At 34.3% G+C, this 22,992-nt stretch overlaps 2 protein-coding genes across 3 annotated transcripts; both read left to right on the forward strand.

Annotated features, from left to right (window-relative positions):
- The first annotated feature begins 3,609 nt into the window (after positions 1-3,609).
- On the forward strand, positions 3,610-8,078 carry LOC142610637 (RHOMBOID-like protein 1). Of its 2 annotated transcripts, XM_075782503.1 has the most exons (6): positions 3,610-4,170; positions 4,286-4,449; positions 5,276-5,439; positions 5,525-5,772; positions 6,109-6,235; positions 7,758-8,078. In XM_075782503.1, exons 1-6 carry the CDS (start codon positions 3,833-3,835, stop codon positions 7,878-7,880), a joined length of 1,164 nt encoding a protein of 387 aa, XP_075638618.1. In that variant the 5' UTR covers positions 3,610-3,832; the 3' UTR covers positions 7,881-8,078. The 2 variants fall into 2 exon arrangements, with proteins under 2 accessions (XP_075638618.1, XP_075638620.1); XM_075782505.1 differs by lacking the exon at positions 6,109-6,235 and having other exon boundaries at positions 3,692-4,170.
- Positions 8,079-10,875: 2,797 nt separating this feature from the next.
- On the forward strand, positions 10,876-21,120 carry LOC142611069 (ribonuclease II, chloroplastic/mitochondrial). The gene is made up of 15 exons (XM_075783096.1): positions 10,876-11,196; positions 11,535-11,694; positions 11,849-11,962; positions 12,060-12,137; positions 12,208-12,339; positions 13,363-13,584; positions 13,867-14,049; positions 14,788-14,850; positions 14,930-15,036; positions 15,109-15,258; positions 16,914-17,073; positions 17,823-18,218; positions 18,311-18,535; positions 20,376-20,539; positions 20,642-21,120. The coding sequence occupies exons 1-14, from the start codon at positions 10,922-10,924 to the stop codon at positions 20,493-20,495; spliced, it is 2,385 nt and encodes a 794-aa protein (XP_075639211.1). The 5' UTR covers positions 10,876-10,921; the 3' UTR covers positions 20,496-20,539; positions 20,642-21,120.
- The last annotated feature ends 1,872 nt before the right edge of the window (positions 21,121-22,992 follow it).

The raw sequence follows: 22,992 nt of genomic DNA on the forward strand, positions 1-22,992 counted from the left end.
ACTTAATTTTTATCTTTCCTAATGTCTATCTCCTACTACCACAAGCTTCTCCTTCACTTGCTGAGTAGCTGGACAAAAAGCCTCTACCGCCAATCACATGGCCCGCATCTAACCTTAGTAATTTCTAAAAATTCATTCAATTGCATCCAAGTTTCTCCAGATTTTTCTTCTTTGCGTCACCCACTCCTCATCCCATACCAAAGTAATTTTTGCTTGCGCTCCAATTTTTGCATGCCTAGAATATTCAATTAATGAAAAAAGCTACAGAGAAGAAATTTCATCAAAGCCGAGTAGAATTAGATAGCCGCAAGGCGTAGAGGAGATAGATGATAGTAAGGTAGCAGGCAAGACATTAGTATTTGTGAGGATATTTTAGGAATTTCAAACTTCAACCTACCACAATAGTTGCGTTTTTTAAAAAGCCATTCACTACAGTGTTTCGCAAACGCGAATATCAGAATTTCCAAAAATGTAATTTTTTTAAAAATATATTGCCAAACGCATAACTTCCAGTGTTTTTGATAAAAAAAAAACTTGAGTTTTCATTTAGAAAACGGCCCACCAAATGGAGCCTAAGATGATATGATTTTTTTGTAATTTTAAATTATGGTAATAGAAAAATAAAATAAACTAAAAACCTTAATGTCACGTCATTGTAATGTGCATTATTAAGAGCACATCACAAGGAACTAAATGCCCCTTAAGGTAACTTTCAACTTTCAAGTCATTAGAAAACTTGAACTCAATGATAGTAAAAAGAAGAAGAAGAATAAAGCTACATATACAATAATTTTCACATTAATTGTGTTGGAGGGTTTTATTAGTTTTCATATGAATTTATTACTAACATCACTTATCTACCGTTAACAATTTGTCATTTCTACCACCGCACATTTTTTATGCGATGGTCACTTCATAAGTATAAGTGTTTGTGGGGTGCGGGGGATAAGGACCGAAGTTTAAGTTTCTAGGAGGGAGTTTTACACACATATACACTTAGATTAGGTTAAAATAGAATTCTATCTTATAAAAAAAAAAAAAAACAATTTGTCATTTCTCATAAATAAATAAAAAAAGTGTCATCACACATGTCTGTTTTGGCAAAAACTTTTACGTGCTTTTAACTAAAAGTTTTTGCTTTTTGTCTCATTTTTCTCCTTCTAATTTACCAAAATTAGTTTAAAAAGAGGAAGAAGAAGAAGAAGTTAGCTTTTAATTTTTTTGTAACGTATTTTAGTTTTTTTTGGGTCATATATTTAGCGTAAAAATGATCACAAATTATATATTTTTGTATAATTCTGTGCAAATAACTACGAGGTTTCTAAATGGATGTTCATTCCAGTTTATTGGTGCCTACGTTGACCTTTTTATCATGTTAGGCTGGCTGGTTTGATTATCAACGTCATAGCTACCAACTACCTAGTTTTATAGTTTTGAGCCCGGACAAAGAAATTATTGTTATATTTTTTTTCCTGTTAAATTCCTCCAAATATCTTTTTTTTTTTTTGAGAAGCTCCATATATCTTTATAAAAAGGTTTTTTTTTTTTTTTGGGTGGCCCGGGTGGGGGGGGGGGGGGGTCCTTTATAAAAAGTTAAAAACAATATTTCATCCAAATCTCAGTGACAAATGGAGTGAATGATTAATTTAGGGGGGAAAAAAAGGCCTGACTAATTGATACAAGTTGCAATTAACTATTTTACATCTCAATTTTGATCATTTCAATTCCGGATGTTATTGGACCAAATCACCAAATTGTCATCTAGTTGGTCCATGATTTGAAACCACAAGAATAATATTTATATAATTATATTATTTCCTTTGACTTGGCGCATGGATCATGAACAAAGGAAAGTCTAGGCATTTTCATAGTTTAGGATTTCACAATAAATTTTAAGTAGCAAATTATTGCAGATTGTTATTGGTAAAAAAAATCATTTTAGCGGTAAATTTAAATTAAAACTAATAACAATTTACATTTATAATTTGTTATGAAAATATTATAAAAATATTGTAGACTTAATACGTTTTTAAAAAAAATTCTACACATACTGCAATGGTTTGTCTTAAAAATATTTTTATATTTACAAGATAGGTGGCCAAATTTATTAAAAAGCACCTATCATTGTGGGTTTAATTAACTTCTAAGAAACGCATCCTGAAATTTAGTACTTTTTTTTAGTTTCTCATCGACAGGTGGGCTGTTGTGAACAACCACAACCACATCAGCTCAACGACTCTGAAGCCAAATTCATATGGACCCAAAAAAAGACTGACAATAGTAAAAGGTGGATAAGATTTGCAACTTTATACTAATTGGATTTCAGAGGAAAATAATTCACATCATTCCAAATGGGAATAATAAATATCATAGTCAAGGCAAAGAAGAGATTTTTTCTCTTCTTTCATAGACAAAAAGAAAAACAAAATTTTCCTGTTTTTTTTCGCCAAAACAGTGCATAAAAACATTACTTTTTCATCTTTGTTGTATTTTTTGTTTGAGTAATACATTAAAAGGTTTCATATTTAATTGTTAAGAAATTATGAATGATATAACATCATTCTCAATTGGGTTAACTACTAACACCATTTCATATTTTATAATTACAATTATATTTGAATCTATAATGCCTTGTGAGCACGAGGATAAACTGTTTAAGCGTCATGGTAGAAGTGAAAAGTCTGTAAATTATTCTGTAATTGGTTTTAGTGGGTGAATTATTATATAATATACCCTACAATGTACAACTAATACAAGTTCTGCTTCGTCATAAGAAAATATTTTTTAATTAATAATATTGGCTAGCTTTGTAAATTACTATCATCAACTCCAAGACATCAATTAATTTTTATTATTAAGTTTAAAGTAATCTCAAAGTTTCTTGTCCGAACTTCGAAACATTTAACAGATGAGTCCAACTGAAGCCAGTTTTTATGTTTATGCACAGTACAACAATCATAATAGGCCATCTGGAACAAATTCCGGGCTCTCTTACTTTATAAAAAAATTAGCAGCGGAATCTGTCGGTAAGGTACAGTACATAAAAACATTACTTTTTTTTATTTTTTATCTTTGTTGTATTTTTTGTTTGAGTAATACATTAAAAAGTTTCATATTTAATTGTTAAGAAATTATGAATAATATAACATCATTCTCAATTGGGTTAATTATTGACAACATTTTATATTTTATAATCACAATTATATTTGAATCTATAATGCCTTGTGAGTTCGAGGATAAACTACTTAACCGTCACGTTAGAGGTGAAAAGTCTGTAAATTATCCCGTAATTGGTGTTAGTGGGTGAATTATTGCATTATATATTCTGTAATGTACAACTAATGAAGTTCTGCTACATCATAAAAAAATATTTATTAATCTATAATATTGACTAGCTCTATGAATTTACACTATCAGACGTCAATTAATTTTTAGTATTGAGATTAAGTTAAACTCAAAGTTTCTTGTACGAACTTCGAAACATTTAACGGATGAGTCCAACTGAAACCAGCTTATATGTTTATGCACAGTACAACAATCATAATCAGCCATGTGGAACAAGTTCCGGGCTCTCTTACTTTATAAAAAAAATGAGCAGCGGAATCTGTCGGTAAGGTAGAGTAGCTTCCCATCTGAAAGTTGGTGGCTGACTAAATAAACAGCCACATTTCTCTGACCTTTACTCTGTCTCTAAGTTCTAATCCATTTACCTTTTCTAATCAGTCCCTTTCCCACATTCACCATTTCATCAATTTCATTCTAAGCCTCCTTCTTTTATAGCTGATCCTCTAAAACAGTAATAAAAAACACTTCCTAGCTTCATTGTTCTTCAATGGCGGGTGTTCAGCCATCAGAGGTCCACATAAGGATCAATTCCAAGCGTCACAGCAGAAGGATGATACACCCAGTTGAGATAGACCCACCTCCACTTCCTCCATCATCAGCATCAGCAACAGCAAGCCCTGTTGTTTACCAAGAAGTCAAGCATTTCAAGAAATGGGTGCCTTGGATGATCCCTGCTTTTGTGATTGCCAATACAATCATGTTCTTCATCACCATGTACGTCAACAACTGCCCCAAGAACTCTGTCTCTTGCATTGCTACCTTCTTGGGTCGCCTCTCCTTCCAACCATTCAAGGAGAACCCTCTTCTTGGTCCTTCCTCTGCTACGTAAGCTCTTTTCTTGTTTCTTTGCACAACCAATCTGACTGTGACTTCTAGCACTTTTTTTGCTGCTAAGTTATTGTATAATTACTAAGTAACTTTTGCTTGTTTGTGGGTTTAGGCTAGAAAAGATGGGGGCTTTGGATGTGGGTAAAGTGGTACACGGCCACCAGGGGTGGCGCCTCATCACTTGCAATTGGTTACATGCTGGGCTTTTCCATATTTTGGCAAACATGTTGAGTCTTTTAGTTATTGGAATTCGGCTTGAGCGTGAATTTGGCTTTGGTATGTATCTTTAAAAATCAAATTTTCATTTCTATTTGTTTGTGTATTATAGAATAATTCAGTCCTCATTATTCTGAATATGTGCTAAATGATCTGAAACATCAGCATCACTTTTTGGATTCAGTTCAATACTCTTGGTGCTTATAAGCTGAACATTTACCTTGTTGCTAATTACTCTCTAAATTGAAGCCTTTAGGTTTGCTTCCAGATAATCAAACACAGAAAAAGACATTTGACTTCATCAATTTGAGAGAGGGCCTAAATATGTCTAGTGTAATTTCCAGTCAACCAGCTCCAAAGGTTCATAATTGATTGAAAAGTGTATCCAAATCACTGAGATTCACTGAATAAGCAACTATATAATCTATCACAACCATAAATCCTTGCAGCAGCATATTAACAAACTATAATGCACAAGAAACATGGATTGGATTTTTTTTTTCTCTCTCTCTCTCTTGATTATTGTTTTTGTTAGAAAAATAAAGTCGATTTCCTTCAAAAACTAAGAAGAATAACAAATATAAATATAACTAGTGAAGTATAGGTTCGGGTATTATGTGATCACATCTTTGATTGTTGGTCATCTGATTGATGTGTGTAGCTCAAGGCTGGTAATGTCTATAAATTTTTCATCAGTTCTAACTTGGTTGGTGAATAATCAAGGGTTACAGTCTTTCTCAGTTCTGATTGATCTTCAAATCATAATTAAGCTTCATAATTTCGCATGCATTGCATAAGCCATGTGCCAATTATGTGTTATTGCAGGTTTATATTCAGAGAGTTTAGCTCACATTACTTGCCTAACGCTTGTATGATTATATTACAGTACGAATTGGGTTGCTATATGCAATCTCTGGATTGGGGGGGAGCATTTTATCTGCACTTTTCATCCAGACAAATATATCTGTTGGTGCTTCTGGTGCAGTTTTTGGCTTATTAGGAGGAATGCTTTCTGAACTCATAACTAATTGGACATTGTATGCTAATAAGGTATTTATCAAAATTCTTTTATTTCAGTTATGGACTTCTGGAGTAATTGTGACATTCTTGTTAGTAATTTTGTGCAAATTTCCAGTTTGCAGCATTATTGACCCTCGTGATCATCGTTGTGGTAAACTTGGCAGTGGGAATCCTCCCACACGTGGACAATTTTGCTCATATTGGAGGATTTTTTTCTGGTTTTCTTCTTGGGTTTGTGTTTCTGATACGCCCGCAATTTGGATGGGTTAGCCAAAGATATGCTCCTACTGCTTCAAATAAACCTAAATTCAAGATGTACCAGTGCATATTGTGGGTTATTTCTCTAGTCCTTTTAATTGTTGGGTAAGCCCTGAAGTCAATTTCTCCTTTTTCAGCAGTTCTTGTTTTACTAAATTGCACATGGAAAAATATATGAGAAGAATACAAGGAAACAAACCCCCACACCAGAAGGGGGGGGGGGTTTGAGGGAGGGTATAGATATAAAAGTAGAAACAGATAATAGTTCTGTTGAAAAGTAGAAAAATGCTGAAAGCTCTGCTGATGATACTTCTGTAAAAATACTTGTGGGTCTTCTTCTTACCATTATGAATTATTTCTGGTGACTTTTGATCTTCATGCCATGGGAAATTTAAATTCTGTATAACTTTAGAGTCTATTCTTAGTTACTATTTTTGACAGGTTTACTGTTGGCATGGTTTTGCTCCTCCGGGGAGTTGATGCAAATGATCATTGTTCTTGGTGTCATTATTTGTCTTGTGTCCCCACTTCAAAATGGAGCTGCAACACGCAGCCTGTATACTGCTCGGTAACTATGCTAACACCGATTTTGTTTTTCTTTGTGTATATGTCTAAATATTTAAACTGGGATGGAAAAATGGGAAATGTACATGACATGTACCAACCATATTCTTTTTTAGAACACTTTGTTGTCAAATTCCAATTTTTCTTGGTTACCTAATTGAGTTTCTTGGGTGTTGAAGTGTTATTATTATTATTAAATAAGAACTTTAGTATTTCTTGTCTTTAAACGAGTTAAAATTGGAGGATAATATATAGGCACTATTGTAAATGTTTTGATGGCTTCAAACTAAGTGGGGTTTTAGCTTGAGGTGGTCCTGTCTGATGGTGAACAATGTGGTAGTTCTTTAAGATGCTTGCATTGAACATACTTATTTTATATATATAATAAAATAAAGCTTGCATTGTACTTACCCATAGTGTGGCAGAGGTGGAAAATGGTTACTACCTTTTGGGTTTGATTTCACACTAGTGGAAGTGTATTTTATACAACCATTTGATTTATCCAAACTTGATTTAACTATGCTTCCTAGTGAAAAATTAGAGAAAAATAAAAAATAGGAATTGCTGAAACACAAGTTCAAAATAATCTCTATTTCTTAAATTTTGTGCAACATGGTTTAAGCCAATGCATATTTTGCCATGTACAGAACTTAGGACTAAGAATAAGAAGAGTCTCTGTTAAGTCCACTCTAATAGGGGAAGGGTTTGGAGGTTTCCCTGCCTGTCTTGGTTACTAATATGAGTTTCTTGGTGAGAAAAAAAAAAGTTCATTCATTATAAAAAAAGGTTCATTCGTCATAAAAAGAGAGTAATGTTGTCTTCATTTTCCGTCAAGAAACGTATTCCTTGTCCACCAAGGAATAGATATTGAAATCTTATATGTATGTAGCACTAAAATGGGTTTGGACTTTGGAGTATAGCTTTGATGCGTGTGAGAGTTTGAAGACAATGTTTTGTCTATTAAGATAGTTAGAGGATAATCTTTGTTTAGTTTGTCTTGTGTGTTAGTATGGGAGTACCTATGGCCTGTGGGTGTTTTGGGGATTTGCATAGTTAGAAGTCAAATGTTTCAGCTAGTAAGATAGTCAGAAGGCTAAACTTTGCCTAGTTTGTCTTGTGTTTGTGTGAGAGCAATGGTGGTTTGTGGGTGTATTGGGGATTTGGATGGTTAGAAGAAAGAGTTTAAAGAAAAAATTTGTCTAATAAGATAGTTTTGAAGACCAAACTTTTTCTAGTTTGCCTTCTATGTAGTGTGTTAGTGTTAGGGCACTTAAAGCTTTGGGTATATTGGGAATTTACTTTAGATTAGTTTATGTAAGAATTTGTGAGTGTCTTGTAATCCTCGTCATTGATTTTTTTTTTTTTTTGTTAGTGTTGGACCACATTAAATTTTGCGTCATGTGTTGATTGACTTTTATTGTTTTTGCGTGTGTTGATTTCTTCCAACAGTTTCTCTGTTAGTTTGATTGCGTCTATTTATATCATCTACTGTGCATGATGTTACTGTAATATCTTATTATATGCAGACAACCCAGACAGGCAACCAGTACAGCATCACTTGCTCAACCAATGGTAAATCCGGTACATATATATTGCCAAACGCAACCGATTCACAGATCCAAGGGCTATGCCTTCAGCTTTGCAGTTGATTTAAAGTTGTCAAGAGCACTCAGATGTATAAACTTCTTATTGCAGGCATTTTGAATTGATATTCTGTTAATACCTCTCAGTTGTTACGTGTGTTTATCTCCTTCTATTAAATTGTTCTGTACATTGCCATTACTATGGATAAAAGAATATTATAGTTGAGTTATTGTTTTAATTTAATTTAATTTAATTTTTGGTAAGTGAAGATTAGAGATTGAATTTGCTCCCATTTGGACAATGTTAAAAAAAAAAATTAAAGAAAAAAGGTTGGTGGCGGTAAATGAACCAAACCGATCATGAACAACTCGGGCTTGGTTGGATAAAAAGCTTGTTCATGTTTATTTGTTTATAAATATGCCAAACTTAAGCCTTAGTTTTAAACTCGTTTAATAAACAAGCCTAGCCAAAGCAAAAAAATCTGTTCATGAACAAACTCGTGAGCTATTAGACTTGATAGACAACAATTTAAATATAAACTCATTTATAAGTTTATATGTGTTAGTTAAATATATTCATTACACATATCCTAATAATGACATGCCTAACATGAGAACACTACCTATATTACCTTGATTTTTTCTTTCCCTTTAAATTGATCAAAAACGACTTTAGACTATAGTTACATTTAAAAATAAATAAATAATTAAGTAGGTCATATATAATCCTTCTCTATCAATTATCTAAAATAAAGTTATGAAACATGTTAGTATTTTTTTTCATTCATAATAGTTACAAACAAGTATTTTTCTAGTCCTTCACCATCTAGCGTGAAAGTAAAAATTGTATTTTGAACAATTGCTGAAACTGTAGATAAGGAATGATAAATGAATAAATTTAATTATGTAAATTATTAATTTGAATAATAGCTAATCATAAGCAAAATTAGATGCATAATAAAATGAGTATACTATTTTCTTTTTCTTTTTTCTTAATTTTAGAGATTTAAACATTTAATAATGTAATTTTTTTAGATCTCAAGTTCAAAAACTAGACTTGAGTTCGAGTTTGAGCTTGATATTAAGCTTGAGTGGCTTGACTAATTAATCAAGTTAAGCCAAGCCAAGTTTAAGTTTTTGGTTTTCTCATGAGCTCAAGTTTAAATACTATTTTTAGGCTTGTCACAAGCTCAAGCCAAGTTTGAGCTTTCAATTTTTCTTGACGAGCCAAGCTTGAACATACACTGCTTAACAAAACTCGACTTATTTACGGCCTTAGTAAATAACAGGTACGCACGAAGAAGTAAGTTCCATATGTTTTCTTTTTTCTCTTTTTTTGGGAGAATCAAATGTTTGACTAAGCTTCATGGCAACTGGCAAGCAAGACCTTGAGTGTGTAACAAAATAGGAATTTCCCACCTTTTGATATGCCATGCGATGTTTGTTGGCGAACTCCTTTATATATATATATATATATATATATATATATATATATTTGTTATTTAATCCAAAGGCTAAATTGAAAAATCGGAGAGCATTCCCGTTTGGAGAGTAGTATGAATTGAAAGGCCTAACTCGGAAAGACTTTATTGATTAAAAAAGTAAAAAGTTGTGAAGTAGGTTCGCTCCTTACCTTTTTTTTTTTTTGTCTAAACAGTAGCCCTTTGTCCACACTACTCTTTTCTTCTTCTTCTAGAAACATTTTTTTTTCTTTTTCATTAGGCTACCTAATCGTGAAGAATGATCCTCCTCTTTTTCTAAGTAAATGCCTCCCCATTTATTGTAGTTTGAGACGCAAGGAGAGGTGTCACTGGACCAACTGGTTACTGTTCATACATGAAATGGAACATTGACTTTTCTATTTCACTTAAAATGAAAAAGATTTCATTTCACTATTAAAATTTTATTTTCTAGATTTGAATTATTTTCTAAATTTGATGTGTATAGAGTGCCATGTCATTTTAAATTTACAATGACGTGACATTGAATACACTTTTAAATTTATAATATTGAATTTAAATTATGAAACTAATCGATTTCAAATGGAGAGAATCTTAATATCTTGAAGCACCTTTTCATAATACGCCTATAAATTCGAAAGAGTTTAGCCATTAGGAGTCCTAGATTAAAAATAAAAAAGAAACCAAAATTCTTTTTAATTTATACCGATTGAGATTCGGTGCAATATGATACCATCTAAGGTCTAAGATTCATGGTCAAAAAATTAGTGTTTTCTCTTTAACCCTTGGATCAAATTCTTTAAAACTTTTTAAACTTTTATGATTTATGAGCAGACTAAACATTGTAGCAGAGAGAGACGAGGGATCAAGAGATCAAAGAGAGCTTGATAGGGAGGACAAAGAGATCAGAGAAATTCGTTGAGAGATTGAAGGGAGGAGTCCTTTAGATGAAGTTGAGAAATCTAAGGGAGGAGCCCTTCTTTGAATGCTAGACCTAGAGATAGGGATGAGATTTTTGATTTTATGTGTGGGATGAGCAAGGCAAAAGTCTTCTAAGGTGATTAGTGCGTGTGTAGAATAATGAGACTTAAATGAGTTTTCGCAACTCACAAAAAGTTGTTAAATATGGTTTGACTTGATAGAGTCATGAGAGTGGGTCCTAACAGTTTGATTTTGTTTTTTAACTAAACTGTCATTGTAACTTAGTTATTACAACCTTAAAACTCACAAAATGTGTTTAACTCAGTTTTTTTTTAGTAAAAAGTTATAAGAACTGGGAACAAAGACTAAACCAAACAAGTAAACTTGAGGCTAGGCCCACAAAATTTGGAAATTGAGTGATGGAAATGAGTACACCAAACATAGCCTAATTTTTTTTACTTTGAATCTAAATCGTTCAACATTTATACACATAGTGCAGGGCCCAATTAAATAATGCAGTATAATGCAGTACTGAAGCCCATAATCAAAGCCCACTGGAACCTCATCTACAAAAATCTCCAACACTATAACAGCTTTATCGTCAACAAGCAGCGAAAAACACTTCCTCTCATTTCTCTCTCAAACTGTAAGAACAGAAAACTTCTTTGCTCGCGTTCTCAATCTTCTATGAACCAAAAGGACTAAAAGCTTAGCTTCCATTACTCAATGATGGCAGTCAGAGCCGTTAACAGCTGCTCCATCTTTCGCTCCGCTTCGCCTCCTCCTTTCTCCGCGGCGGTTCGGTGCCGATTCTACCATTACAGGAACTTACAGTTTCGCCGATACTCCAAGTTAGGGTTTCGGTTCCATGCATTCCGGTCCGAGCGGAAGCTTTTCGGCCATGGCGGTGTTCGGAGCTGTTCGGTTCACAGTCTCGTCGATAGCGTCATGGAAGAGCTCGAATTCATGCGCAAAAGGAAGAGAGTTTACGCTGCCTCCAAGTAGGTTTTTTATAACTAAATCCTCTTGCTTAATTGTAATTACGTTTTATATGGAATTTTGATTACGAACTGTTTGGTTTCTGAGAAATTGTAGGAAATTAAGAGGAAAATGTTTCTAATTGCTTTATTTTCAGAGCATTTACTTGAAAATCATATAGAAGGAATTTTATCTTTGCTATTTATAATTATTTAGTTACTAGGTTACGCACTGAAACATTCAACAATAGTGGTGATGAGTTGTCTTATGTGACTGAGGTGAAGCTCCGAGTAGAAAAATTAGAAAACAATTAGAAACTAATTTGGATTTTGATTGTGTTGCGTTACATATGATTATCCAGAATGGGATTAACAAGCAGTGGAGAGCTTCTTGAAGATAAGCTTGCGAACCGGGTGCTAGAGAAAGGGTTGCTGTTGGAGTTCAAGAAGGATTCTGATAGGGTCTTGTTGGCAGTTGCTCAGAAACCGGACGGCAAAAAGAACTGGATGGTGTCCGATCAGGTTCTTGTAGAAACAACTAAATGCGGCATGTTGAATAGGTTGCTAGGTGTTGTAACTCATTGTTTATTCAATCAATCAAATGCATCAGAATAAGTAAGCTTTTTATTAGTCTAACAATTTTTTTTTTTTTTGGTGGGGGTTTTCCCATTGGCAGAATGGTGTCACATCCTCCATTAAACCTCAACAAATTACATATATTGTTCCGGGCATTGAGAATTTTGATCATACTGGGATTTCAGATTTTATTCAGAAAGCACAGGATAACTTGGTTGGTTATTGCTTGTGGATAATTCTATCAAATTTGTCATTTTCTATTTGGTGGTTTTTGTAAAAGATAAAAGTCAGTATTTACTAATTTGATGCAGGATCCAGCACTTCTGGAGTTCGCTTGGGTTGAACTTCTTGAAAACAATAAGTCAGTGACAGCTGAAGAATTAGCAGAGGTATTAAATTTTTGTATAGGGATCCAATTTCTAAACCATTGCTCTACAATGACCATTGATTATACTGCAGATGATTTTTGGTAGTGCAGAGCCCCTTGAAAGCTATTGTGCCCACCTTTTGTTATCAAAAGATGAAACATATTTCAGCGTGCTGGAGACAAAAGGTTCACGTTCTATATATGGGCCTCGACCTACTGTGCAGGTACACATTATATTTGGTTTTGACGGTGTTCTCTATCTGTGGACTTTCTTAATTGGATTATTTGGCTGAACTGTCAGAATAATTCTCATGGCCATAGTTTGGAAATTTTATTTAATATATTTGCTAATGCACAGGTATTTTTGAAAATCAGTGTAGTTTGTGTGTGACATTAACAACTACCCTTTATTTTGAATGATCTTTCTGTTCGATGTTTTAAGAGTGTTTAGGACTTGCTGTATTTTGGTTTGGTAATTTTAATTGCTTTGAAGAATGGAATAGATCAAAGCAAGAAACTTCACTGGAGGTTATCACAATTCATAAGTGTTAATTTTTCAATAGGTGTAAGGAGGGATGATTGATAAACCATCAGGCCAGTTTTGAAAAGCCACCAATCAAGGATCTTAATTGTGAGTGCGTAACAGGGCTGTATCTCGTGCATATTGATGGTGGTCATGCTCTACATATTTTTTGGTAATTGTTGTCGTGGTCGATGTCATCTTGCAAAAGTGAAATAAATTGGTTACAATAGTGTGTGACTGAAGAGTTTGTAGAATGAATAGGAGGTGAGCTGGGTACGAACTCACTGATAGTTCGTAGGGATGAAAAACACTTAAGCCAACTTTCTCTTTGCACTTGTACCATTTCAAACCACAAAATTACATAGAAACGATGAAATTTGGAACCCAAAAATACAAACAATTTTGTCATGGAATTAGCCAGCCTACACTACAACACTTAACACTTGCCAACTTTCAAGTTGAAAATATTTCTCCCTTATCCTGTTTAGCTGATGTTCTTCTCTCTGTCTTCTGCTTTTCATCGTGGTCTTTACTACCATACATTGTACCGAAACCAAGTCTATATTTAATTAGTGATGCTTCACTCTGTGTAATATCTTTTGTTTTATAAATTCTGTAATGATATTTTGACATGTATCAGAGTAATACATTATACAATGCTTGGTTGCCTCCTTTTAATTCAATAGTTCTAATAAAATGGAACCACATTTGTTTGAAAAACTAGGTACAAGAACTTTTACGCTGGAAGCTTGCAAAGGAGGCGGCTGAGCAAGAACTTCAGGAGTTTGTACAATTACTGAAATCTGCTAAGAATATGCCTTCAAAAGCTAAACCCCCCAAATCTTCTTGGTTGGCTGAAGAGAAAATTAGACACAAAATTGAATCTCTTGAATCTTATGCCATTGATGCCTGCAAAAATGATGACCAAAAGAAGACAGCCGGGATGGTAACTTTTCTAAGTTTGCTAGAGTTTGTTTTAGTTTGACATGTAAATTTACATTTCTTCTATCCTAAAATATATGGCTGATCAAGATGAGTTTTCTGTTGATCTAGAAGGTTTTAGTTGGAAGCAATGATCTTTTGATGGTGTTTCTTAAGTGTTGATTATTTTTATCCTTTTTTTGCTTAAAATATATATAAAATGTTTGTGACCCATGTATATCCACTGCATACCCAATTTGTTAATTTTTTTTGGTCCAACTTGTTTTTTTTTTTTTTTTCATTTCAGATCCTTAAGGCAATGGGACTGGTGAAAACCGCATCATCAGCTGTAAATCTCCTCATAGATATCGGTTATTTTCCCGTACATGTCAATCTTGAGCTCTTAAAGTTAAATATTCCTACTGATCATTCAGATGAGATAATAACAGCCGCTGAAAGTCTTCTGTCTGAGTCATCTGATCCAGATGAGGTAGGCCTGCATACTGGACTGGGAATAATTTTAAAATATTTATGCAGGGGTTAGATCATTAAATATTAGAGAAACTTTCATTATAAACCTTATAATTTAGAGGGGGAGGGGGGGGAGGTTTCTTTAGCTAATTGTTTTATTTTCTGTAGCTCTCTTTTCTTGGATTCCCGTGTACTTGATTTGAGCTTTTTCAATAAATTTAATGTTTACTTATCCAAAAATAATAATAAATTAGGAAGGGTTTCAGAAGAAAACTTATAGTTTCACATGTTACAGATTAAACCCTATAGTTTAGGGAGTTTCAAATTAGACCTTATAGTTTCATAAGTTACAACTTAAACCCTAAACTTTTCAATTTGTTTCAATTCAAAACCTCTTGTCTCTCTCTATCGCTGAGTGCAGGGCTCAGGGTTTGAATTGAAACAGGTTTAAAAGTTCAAGGTTTAATTTGACCCCCATTAAACTTTAGGGTTTAAAATCATTTTTGGAATGTCTACCTGTAGTACAATCATTCTAGGAAAACCATGAGAAAAAACTTTCAGAATCCATTTTCATACTCCCCAAATTGTTATGACTGTAGTTAATCAATCCTTCTATGCAGTGAAGAGACTTTTCTGCTTGCTTTTTCCAAACTAAACCTTATGGGAAAAAGCTCAAGGATTGGGTGAAACATGAATTCTTTTATTAGTCCTTCAGGGTCTCTTGTTGCTATGCTTATTTGATGTTCCCTGTCTTTAGATTTACAGAAAAGATCTCACTCATTTGAAGGTTTACGCCATTGATGTTGATGAGGCTGACGAGGTAATTCACATTTTGACTGCTTTCTGTTAAGTAGCGTCAAAATACAGTGTCTAAATGCTAACCAAACAGTTTTATGTAGCTTGATGATGCCTTGAGTGCAACCAGGTTGCAAGATGGCCGGATTAAAGTTTGGATACATGTTGCAGATGCAGCTAGATTTGTACAACCTGGGAGCATGGTAGACAGGTAGGTTTTGAGATATTATTAGAGATATTAGTTATTATTGTGCTATACTTGTATTTGATAATAGATTTGTAGGGAGGCAATGAGAAGAGGAACTTCTATATTCTTGCCAACTGCCACTTATCCTATGTTTCCGGAGAACCTTGCTATGGAAGGAATGAGTTTGAAACAAGGAGAGAGCTGCAATGCTGTTACGGCATCTGTTGTGCTGCGTTCTGATGGCAGGTAAACTGTTAGTTTATTGGCTTGTTTTCTTTAGAAATCATTGTAATCAGATGATATATTAGTATGTTAATTGAACTTTTGAAGATATGGATCCTCTTGTGTGTATCTGTAGGCCATAAAATCCCATGCAGAAATATGCTATGCTGAGTTTTTAAGGGGGATGTGTTCTGGAACTTGAACAAGCCATATGTTTGACATAGTATCTGGATTGAGTTTTTTATTTTTTGATAATTAATGATTCCTATTTGTAGAATACTTCTGCTCATGATGATGAGCATACTGTAGCCTTTAAAGATTTATAGAAGGATTATAAAAAATTAAGTGATTCTGTGAAATCTAGAAGGGAGTAGCTATTTGTAAAACCCCACACACAAGACCAATCAAACAGAGTTTGAATCAGCAATGATTCCAACTCAGGCTTAGATCTTTTTGTTTCTTAAAAAATATGGCTATTTTGCATCTTCCATAGTAGCCATATCAAACATAACAAGACAAAGTTCCAAATATCATATGAGTGTTTTGTGTGCCAATTCCTCCTCCCGTACAAGAGATTAGCTACCCTCCTTGATAAGACCCATTATATCCCAAAAGATCTAAATACATAAGCAACATCACAATGGATCTACAGATGATCTACCTTCTCCCCACTACACTGATACATGCAACTCTAGCCGACTAAGGAGAAACATCTCTTGATCATATTATCACAAATAATGATCTTCCCCCAGGTTTCTGTCCAAACAAATAATGAGACCCTTTTAGGGGCCTTAATACTCCAAGCACTCTTCCAATAGAAAGTAGTTGGTGTACATTGGATAGCCTAATAATAGGAGCGAGCATTAAGACTCCACTTCCTTCCAATCTCTATCTCAATTTATCACGCCTCTTTTCCTAGGGATATTGGAGTATATAAGATCTAGGGAAGAGACTTAACTGACTCTAATCCCCAATCATGGAAATCTCTATGAAACCTCATATTCCAGATTTTCCCTTCCCCGTCTAATTCGCTATCCATGACAGAATGGACTGAAGCATTCTTACCAATTGAGCAAGCGTAAAGGTCAGGGTACAACTATTTTAAAGAATGACACCCACCCCATGTATTATGCCCAAACCTTACTTGTGTGCGTCCCCCACCTCAATATCCAGATATTGACAGAAACTGTCTCACCCTGCCCTAGTACTTCTTCAAAGGCAACACCCATGAGTTAAGAAGAGTTAATTATGTTTGTGATGTTATTTATTCCATAGTTACTGGCAATTGTTTAAAATTAAGGCAATTTAGGAATTCAGAAGATCACCTTGTCACTACATTTCTTTGATGAAACCTGTGTTTAAATTGCTCTTTGGAACACTAAAGTTAAGTGCTATTGGGATGTCTGAATATGATGTTAAGAGTTTTTAGGTTGTTAGCCTGATATGTGGTGCAGTTAAACAAATTTAGAGTATGTTTGGCCAACACAATTTTCTTATTATCATGACCATCAATGTATCTTACTGATGTGGGAGGCACAAAAAGATTGACATGTCCTGCGTCACTTACACTTTTGAAACTGTACATATACACAGGATTTACATGCTTCTTTATTTATTTATTTTTCTTTTTCATTGTTGTTTTATGTGACGTCTATTTGATGCCCTAGATGCTTTTGTAGCATTGCAGAATTCTCAGTGGACAACTCAGTCATCAAACCCACCTATATGCTGACATACGAGAGTGCATCTGAACTACTTCATTTGAACCTGGAAGAGGAGATTGAACTGAAAATTCTATCTGAGGCAGCGACTTTACGGTTACAATGGCGGCAACAACAGGTTATACTAAGAATAATCAACTCTAAAGAATCTAGAGTTCTTTGAAGTCCTAATAAATCTATTGGTGGTTCCAAATATCCATGTCCATAGACCTTGAGGAGGCATGTTCTGGTTGGTATGAATTAAATTAATGTAGAATCCAAAGATGTTCATGAATGATCAAAAGAAAAGGGTATATTACATTATAAACACTATATTTTAAGGGTGGTTTCAAATTAAACCCTATATTTCCAAAAGTTTTAAATTAAACCCTGAAGTTTAAAATCATTATAAACTAGTCGATTACCTGTGCTATGCACATAAAAGTTTAAAATAATATGATTTTGTTTAATTATTATTTATTATATAAATATGAAATTCAATAATTATGATAGTCATTAATAGATATTTTTTTATGATTGTGTTTTTACGTAGAATTATATATTCTAGCATTGGACATTTATTATATTTGTGTTTGTATATGAAACTATATATGCTGTCATTTAAAGAAAATGTGATGTGCTAAGATTTTAATGGATGGTTTAAATATAGAATAGAATTTAAATTTTATTAAAAATATATATATTAGAATAATGACGTGTAAATTTGTAAGGTTCAAAAGCTTATGCTATAGGGAATTAATGGAGATATAGGGAATTTCAGATTGTTATTCTTTAGGAGTAGTTTTGATACTCTTCCTGTGTACTGGAACCCTCTCCACTTTTGGAGTAAGGATTTAATTTTTTTAAAGACATTTTAAGCATTTTCAGGGTGCAGTTGACACAGCCACGTTAGAAGCACGCATCAAGGTGGCTAACCCAGAGGATCCAGAGCCTGTTATTAATCTTTATGTTGAAAACCAAGCAGACCCTGCAATGCGACTGGTCACTGAGATGATGCTACTCTGTGGGGAAGTTATAGCCACATATGGTTCTCACAACAACATTCCTTTACCCTACAGAGGACAGCCCCAGTCAAATATTGATGTGTCTTTATTTCAACATCTTCCAGAAGGACCCGTTAGGAGTTCTGCTATTGTTAGATTAATGCGTGCTGCTGAAATTGATTTCAGGAAGCCTATATGCCATGGGATTTTGGGACTCCCTGGTTATGTTCAGTTTACATCTCCTATTCGTAGATATATGGATCTTCTAGCTCATTATCAGGTTCATTTCTTTCATTCCTGTTGTTGCATATGAATTCCCTTTACATGTACACTGACATTCCTGTTTGATTTTAACATTTTTATGTGATGTAGGTCAAAGCATATCTTAGAGGCGAATCTCCTCCTTTCTCAGCTGGCCAGCTAGAAGGGTTGGCATCAACTTTAAACATGCATTCTAGATTAGCAAAGAGGCTGTTCAGCAGCAGTCTTCGGTATTGGATCTTAGAATACCTAAGGAGTCAACCAAAGGAAAGAAAATATCATGCATTGATCCTTAAGTTCATTAAAGATCGGATTGCAGCCTTATTGTTAGTTGAGGTATGCTGTAATTAGCTATTTGTAATTTTATAATGCAGCAATCTGTCTCACAAATTATGTCAAGTACTGCAAACTGTCCAGGACTTGTTGGAGATAGGGGTGTGCATTGGATGGGTTGAGGAGTTTTTTTGACCCAACCCACCATGGTGAGTTAAAAAATCCAACCCAACCCAACTCATTACAGGGGTCCAACCTAAACCACACAGATCAGGTTGGGTCAGGTTTGAACCCATGGATTGGATATTTTTTTTTAATTACTATCATTATTATTAAATTGAAAATTAGAACAACACCACTACAAATAAGAACAAATTTATAACAAAATAATCATGAGCATAACACCAAACAAACACAAACTATATGAGGAAGAGGGGCAAAAAAGTAAATAAAAAATTGTATAACATTTTTTAAATATATTTTTTAAATATATTTTTTAAATATATTTTTTAAAATTTAAATATATATTAAATATAGGTAGGTTGGAATGGGTTAGGCAGATTTGTAAATCTTATAACCTGGACCCAACCCGACTTACTGTTAAAAAAATTTCATAACCCAACCCAACCTACCAACCCTTAAAAACCAACCCAACTTGGCGGGTTGGGTTGGATTAGATTGGTTTTGGTGGGTTGGCGGTTTGTTGCACACCCCTAGTTGGAGAGATTGAACTGTAAGAGTATCGGCCATGGTAACACTTTGGCCATTGATAGAATAAAGATGTGCTAAGTTGATCTGAAGGTGGCATATATAAACAATATAAATGCCCTCCTATGGGCATGCTAGAGAAATAGGACTGAAGTTTACAAGTTGAAGCTGAGAAAGATATTTGGTGATGATGTGAAGTGTGAACAATAGAAATCTGTTATGGTAGCTTCCAAACAAATTTTGTCACTTAATGATGAGAGATATTAATTTTAACACTTGTAGGAGTTTTTTTTTTTTTTACTTGCTCCTCACTGGTTTCATAAAATTTTTGTTTCCTTCACATGTCAACATGCAACCTTCAATTACCTGATCTCCAATTGGTTTGTCCCTATCCCTATCAGCCCTATCAGCTGATTGTGCTCATCTTTGATGCTCTATATGCATGCACATAATTTCTGTAGAGAGCAACAATTATCTTTACTAGCATGTTTAGTTCGAGGTAATCATTTAGGATTCCCAGAAATTTTCACTGGATTCTTAAGTTTTCGCATGTTTGGGGAATCCTGTGGGTACTCTTTTAGGTTTCTTGGGAATCCTGAGAGGATTCTTGAGCATTCTCATGTTCATGTTTGGTTGCAAATATCTCGGGAATCTTGATGTTCCAATTGCCGTCATAACTCTATTTTCCTCTCCTTCTCAATTTCACTCCTGCTGTTCCACATTTCCTCTCTATGAGCCATCCATATTTTAGAAGTATATTCCCATTTTTTTTCTCAATGTAATGGCATCTCAAGCCGCTAGTATCAAATGCTTATATAATGCATTTTATCAATGTACCAGTTGCCCCTGCCCTTGGTGTGAGCTTTAAATGTAATGGTAGAAATTGGGAAGATAAGGTAAAAATTTCATTTGTAGTAAGCCAAAAAGAAGCAGAATATGCAACAAGGATAGGCCATTATACTATATGTAGCATTCATGAGGTTTATGGCTTTTGTCTCTGGCGTATCTATCATAATTTGTTGTTTATCCCTTCCCACCTCCACCTATTTTTATAAATAAAAAAATAATATTTTCAATAATATATTCTTTGATTTGAAATTCTAAAACCCTTGTGGTTTCCATCACTGCAGATTGCTGATTGCTTTCCTTGTGACTATATTGATTGAAGTGCTTAGTCGATGCTTAAATTTTTCAGGTGGGATTTCAAGCTTCTGCATGGGTGTCTGTTGGAGCACAGATTGGAGATGAAGTAGAAGTTCGGGTGGATGAAGCTCATCCACGTGATGATTTTATTTCTCTTAAGGAGGTTATTTGAGGGCCAGAAAGAGATTCTTTAGACTGGATCTTATCATCATAAAAGTATTTTCTCTGATATTGCTGTGGTTTGTATACTAAAGTTGGCCTTTCTTGTGATTTTGGGAGATTGAGAATTAACTTGCTTCAGATTCTTTGTTTTGACAGAATGATCATCAAGGCATCATAGCTTCTGCAATCTTTGAAAGTGATCAGAATCTCATGATGCAAAACAGATACAAACATCACTTTTCAAGATGAATGTTTATGAAATTCACCACCTGCAGAAGTGACTGCCCATGTTGCATTGCATGACAAACATACACTGCTTCAAATTGTTTTCTGCAGGAATAGCTTCAAAGCGTTGCTCCAATTCAAATTGACTAATGTCATTTTGAGCTCTGGAGATTTTGGTCAATACGTGTGTAAGATTGGTTGGTCATTCATTTTTCATGGCCAGCATTTCTGTATGTTCATTTTGTTCTTCAAAGTTGTTCCTATGAGGAGGCATGACAAACTAAAGTCATGTATACCTTTATAGCAGATCTATTTTTGTGCAAGTAATTTTGTAACATTTGGTATAGTTTCCAGTCACACACTAATCCCTTTTAACCAAACAGCAGTGAAAGCAAAGATCTTTTAAGTCACGAATTGCATACAAATTACATTGTAGATGAACAGATTTGTACTAGTTAGCCAAATGAATAAGTTTACTAGGAGAAGTTAAAAATGTTGTATCATGTGAAATTGTCAGTCACTTCGAGCGAAGTTTTGCTGGACCTTCAGTGGAAGTTGTGGAATATGGTGAAAACTGTTCAGAGAAATCCATACAAAACAAATGATACAATATAAGCGAATATAATTGTAGAAGTAGGAACCAAAGGAACCGTGATATCTAGTCATGTTTCTTGTGGCCTCAATGATTAATGCATTGTAATGCGCTAGTTCGTCAAATTCTTGTAGCCTCAATCGGATCGACTCATTCGTCTTCAGTTGCAACGCAATCTACTTTTTTCCTTGGCATTGGAGATCTTAATTTTTATTCCCATCAATTTGTAGCTATCCAAATGGTGAAGATCTCAAAAGCAAGTTTTGAGATCTCAAGCTGACGGCGTGCATGGCGATAGGCCACATTCATATTCAAACAACAGAGCCATAACAAAGATAATTGTGAGTGGCCATATTCGTGGTCCTTGGTCCATAATTATTAATCCAATAAAGCTAAAATAATTAATAAGAAAAAGAACCAGTAGTTTGTTTCCAAGGTGGAACTCTTATCTGGCTGTCAGTATGTATAACACCTTAGCTGCTTTGGTACTGGGAATTGGCCGTGGTCCATGGAAGTTAAGATACACAGAAGATTAAAAAAAAAGCTGCCAATTCAAGGAGAGTAGGGGCACTTATTATGATGCATGACGAGCTTTATTGTTTTTATGTGTCATACTATACAAGGTAAAGCCATGTGATACGTGGAATTCAGTTCTGTACTAAACGGTGTCTTGCAGATTTACAGGAATTCCAAACTTTTTTGAACATGGGCTTTACATTTCATGTATAACGTAGCACATCACCATTCGTCACCATAATGCAACTAAGCCTGAGCAGCTGATAGCGTTTGATATATTATATTGTTGGTGGCTTCATTTCCATATGGCAACAGATAAAGCTGTTGATACAGTTGAACTCAGCTGCATAGTCTCTCGGAATTCTGTGCTGCAAATTGTATAATAGATTTTACATTGGGAAATTGCAGGCCCACATTCAGTATTTCCAGAATATTCACAAGACTAATTAGATCTTATCACGAGGGGAAAAAAAAAATTTAGTAAATACAATAAATTTGGGCTTCACATGATTTAGCGGTTGCATCAAAAGGTGTAATAGATGTTGTCTTGGGTTTGGGTTTGTGTTCATCATGCATAATGCATGCGAGTGTGCTTGCAATTTTAACTTAGCAATTAGTGCAGTAACACGGGGTGGCCACCAAGTTCAGTAATTCTGTCCCCATTTTGTCAGGCTAACTGCTTCTGCTTCTGCTTCAGGCTCCTATTAGGAATCATGAAAGGTAGTTTGTGTTAGTTGGTCCTCAAATAAGAGTGGTTAGCTACCTTTTGAGAGTGCAGAGAGGAATCTCCTTCGTTTTTTGTCATCATGACATGTCGTATTTTGATAAGTTTGTAAATAGACACAGGTTTGTTTGGAGATGATACTCATACCAATGGGTTATTCGTTGACAGCTACCATTGTGTTTTCTTCTCTTAAGCAAAAATTTAATATAACCGAGTGATGAAAATAATAAATTAATAAGAAAAAGAGTTTTCTCGTATTCAAGTAATTTAGGCTATAAATAGAGGTGAAGAAATTTGTTAGGCTATTGTTCTAGGATAAACAAATTTATCTAGCAAATGAATATATTCATTAACGCCCAAGTGCTATTGGTAGCAGCTACATGTGGGTCATCGGTCCCTTATCAGATTAGTGATGTACAAGAGGAAGACAATACAAGAAAGATTATATAC

This window comes from Castanea sativa, chromosome 9 (assembly GCF_040712315.1).
Source record: "Castanea sativa cultivar Marrone di Chiusa Pesio chromosome 9, ASM4071231v1".
Classification (NCBI taxonomy): Eukaryota; Viridiplantae; Streptophyta; class Magnoliopsida; order Fagales; family Fagaceae; genus Castanea; species Castanea sativa.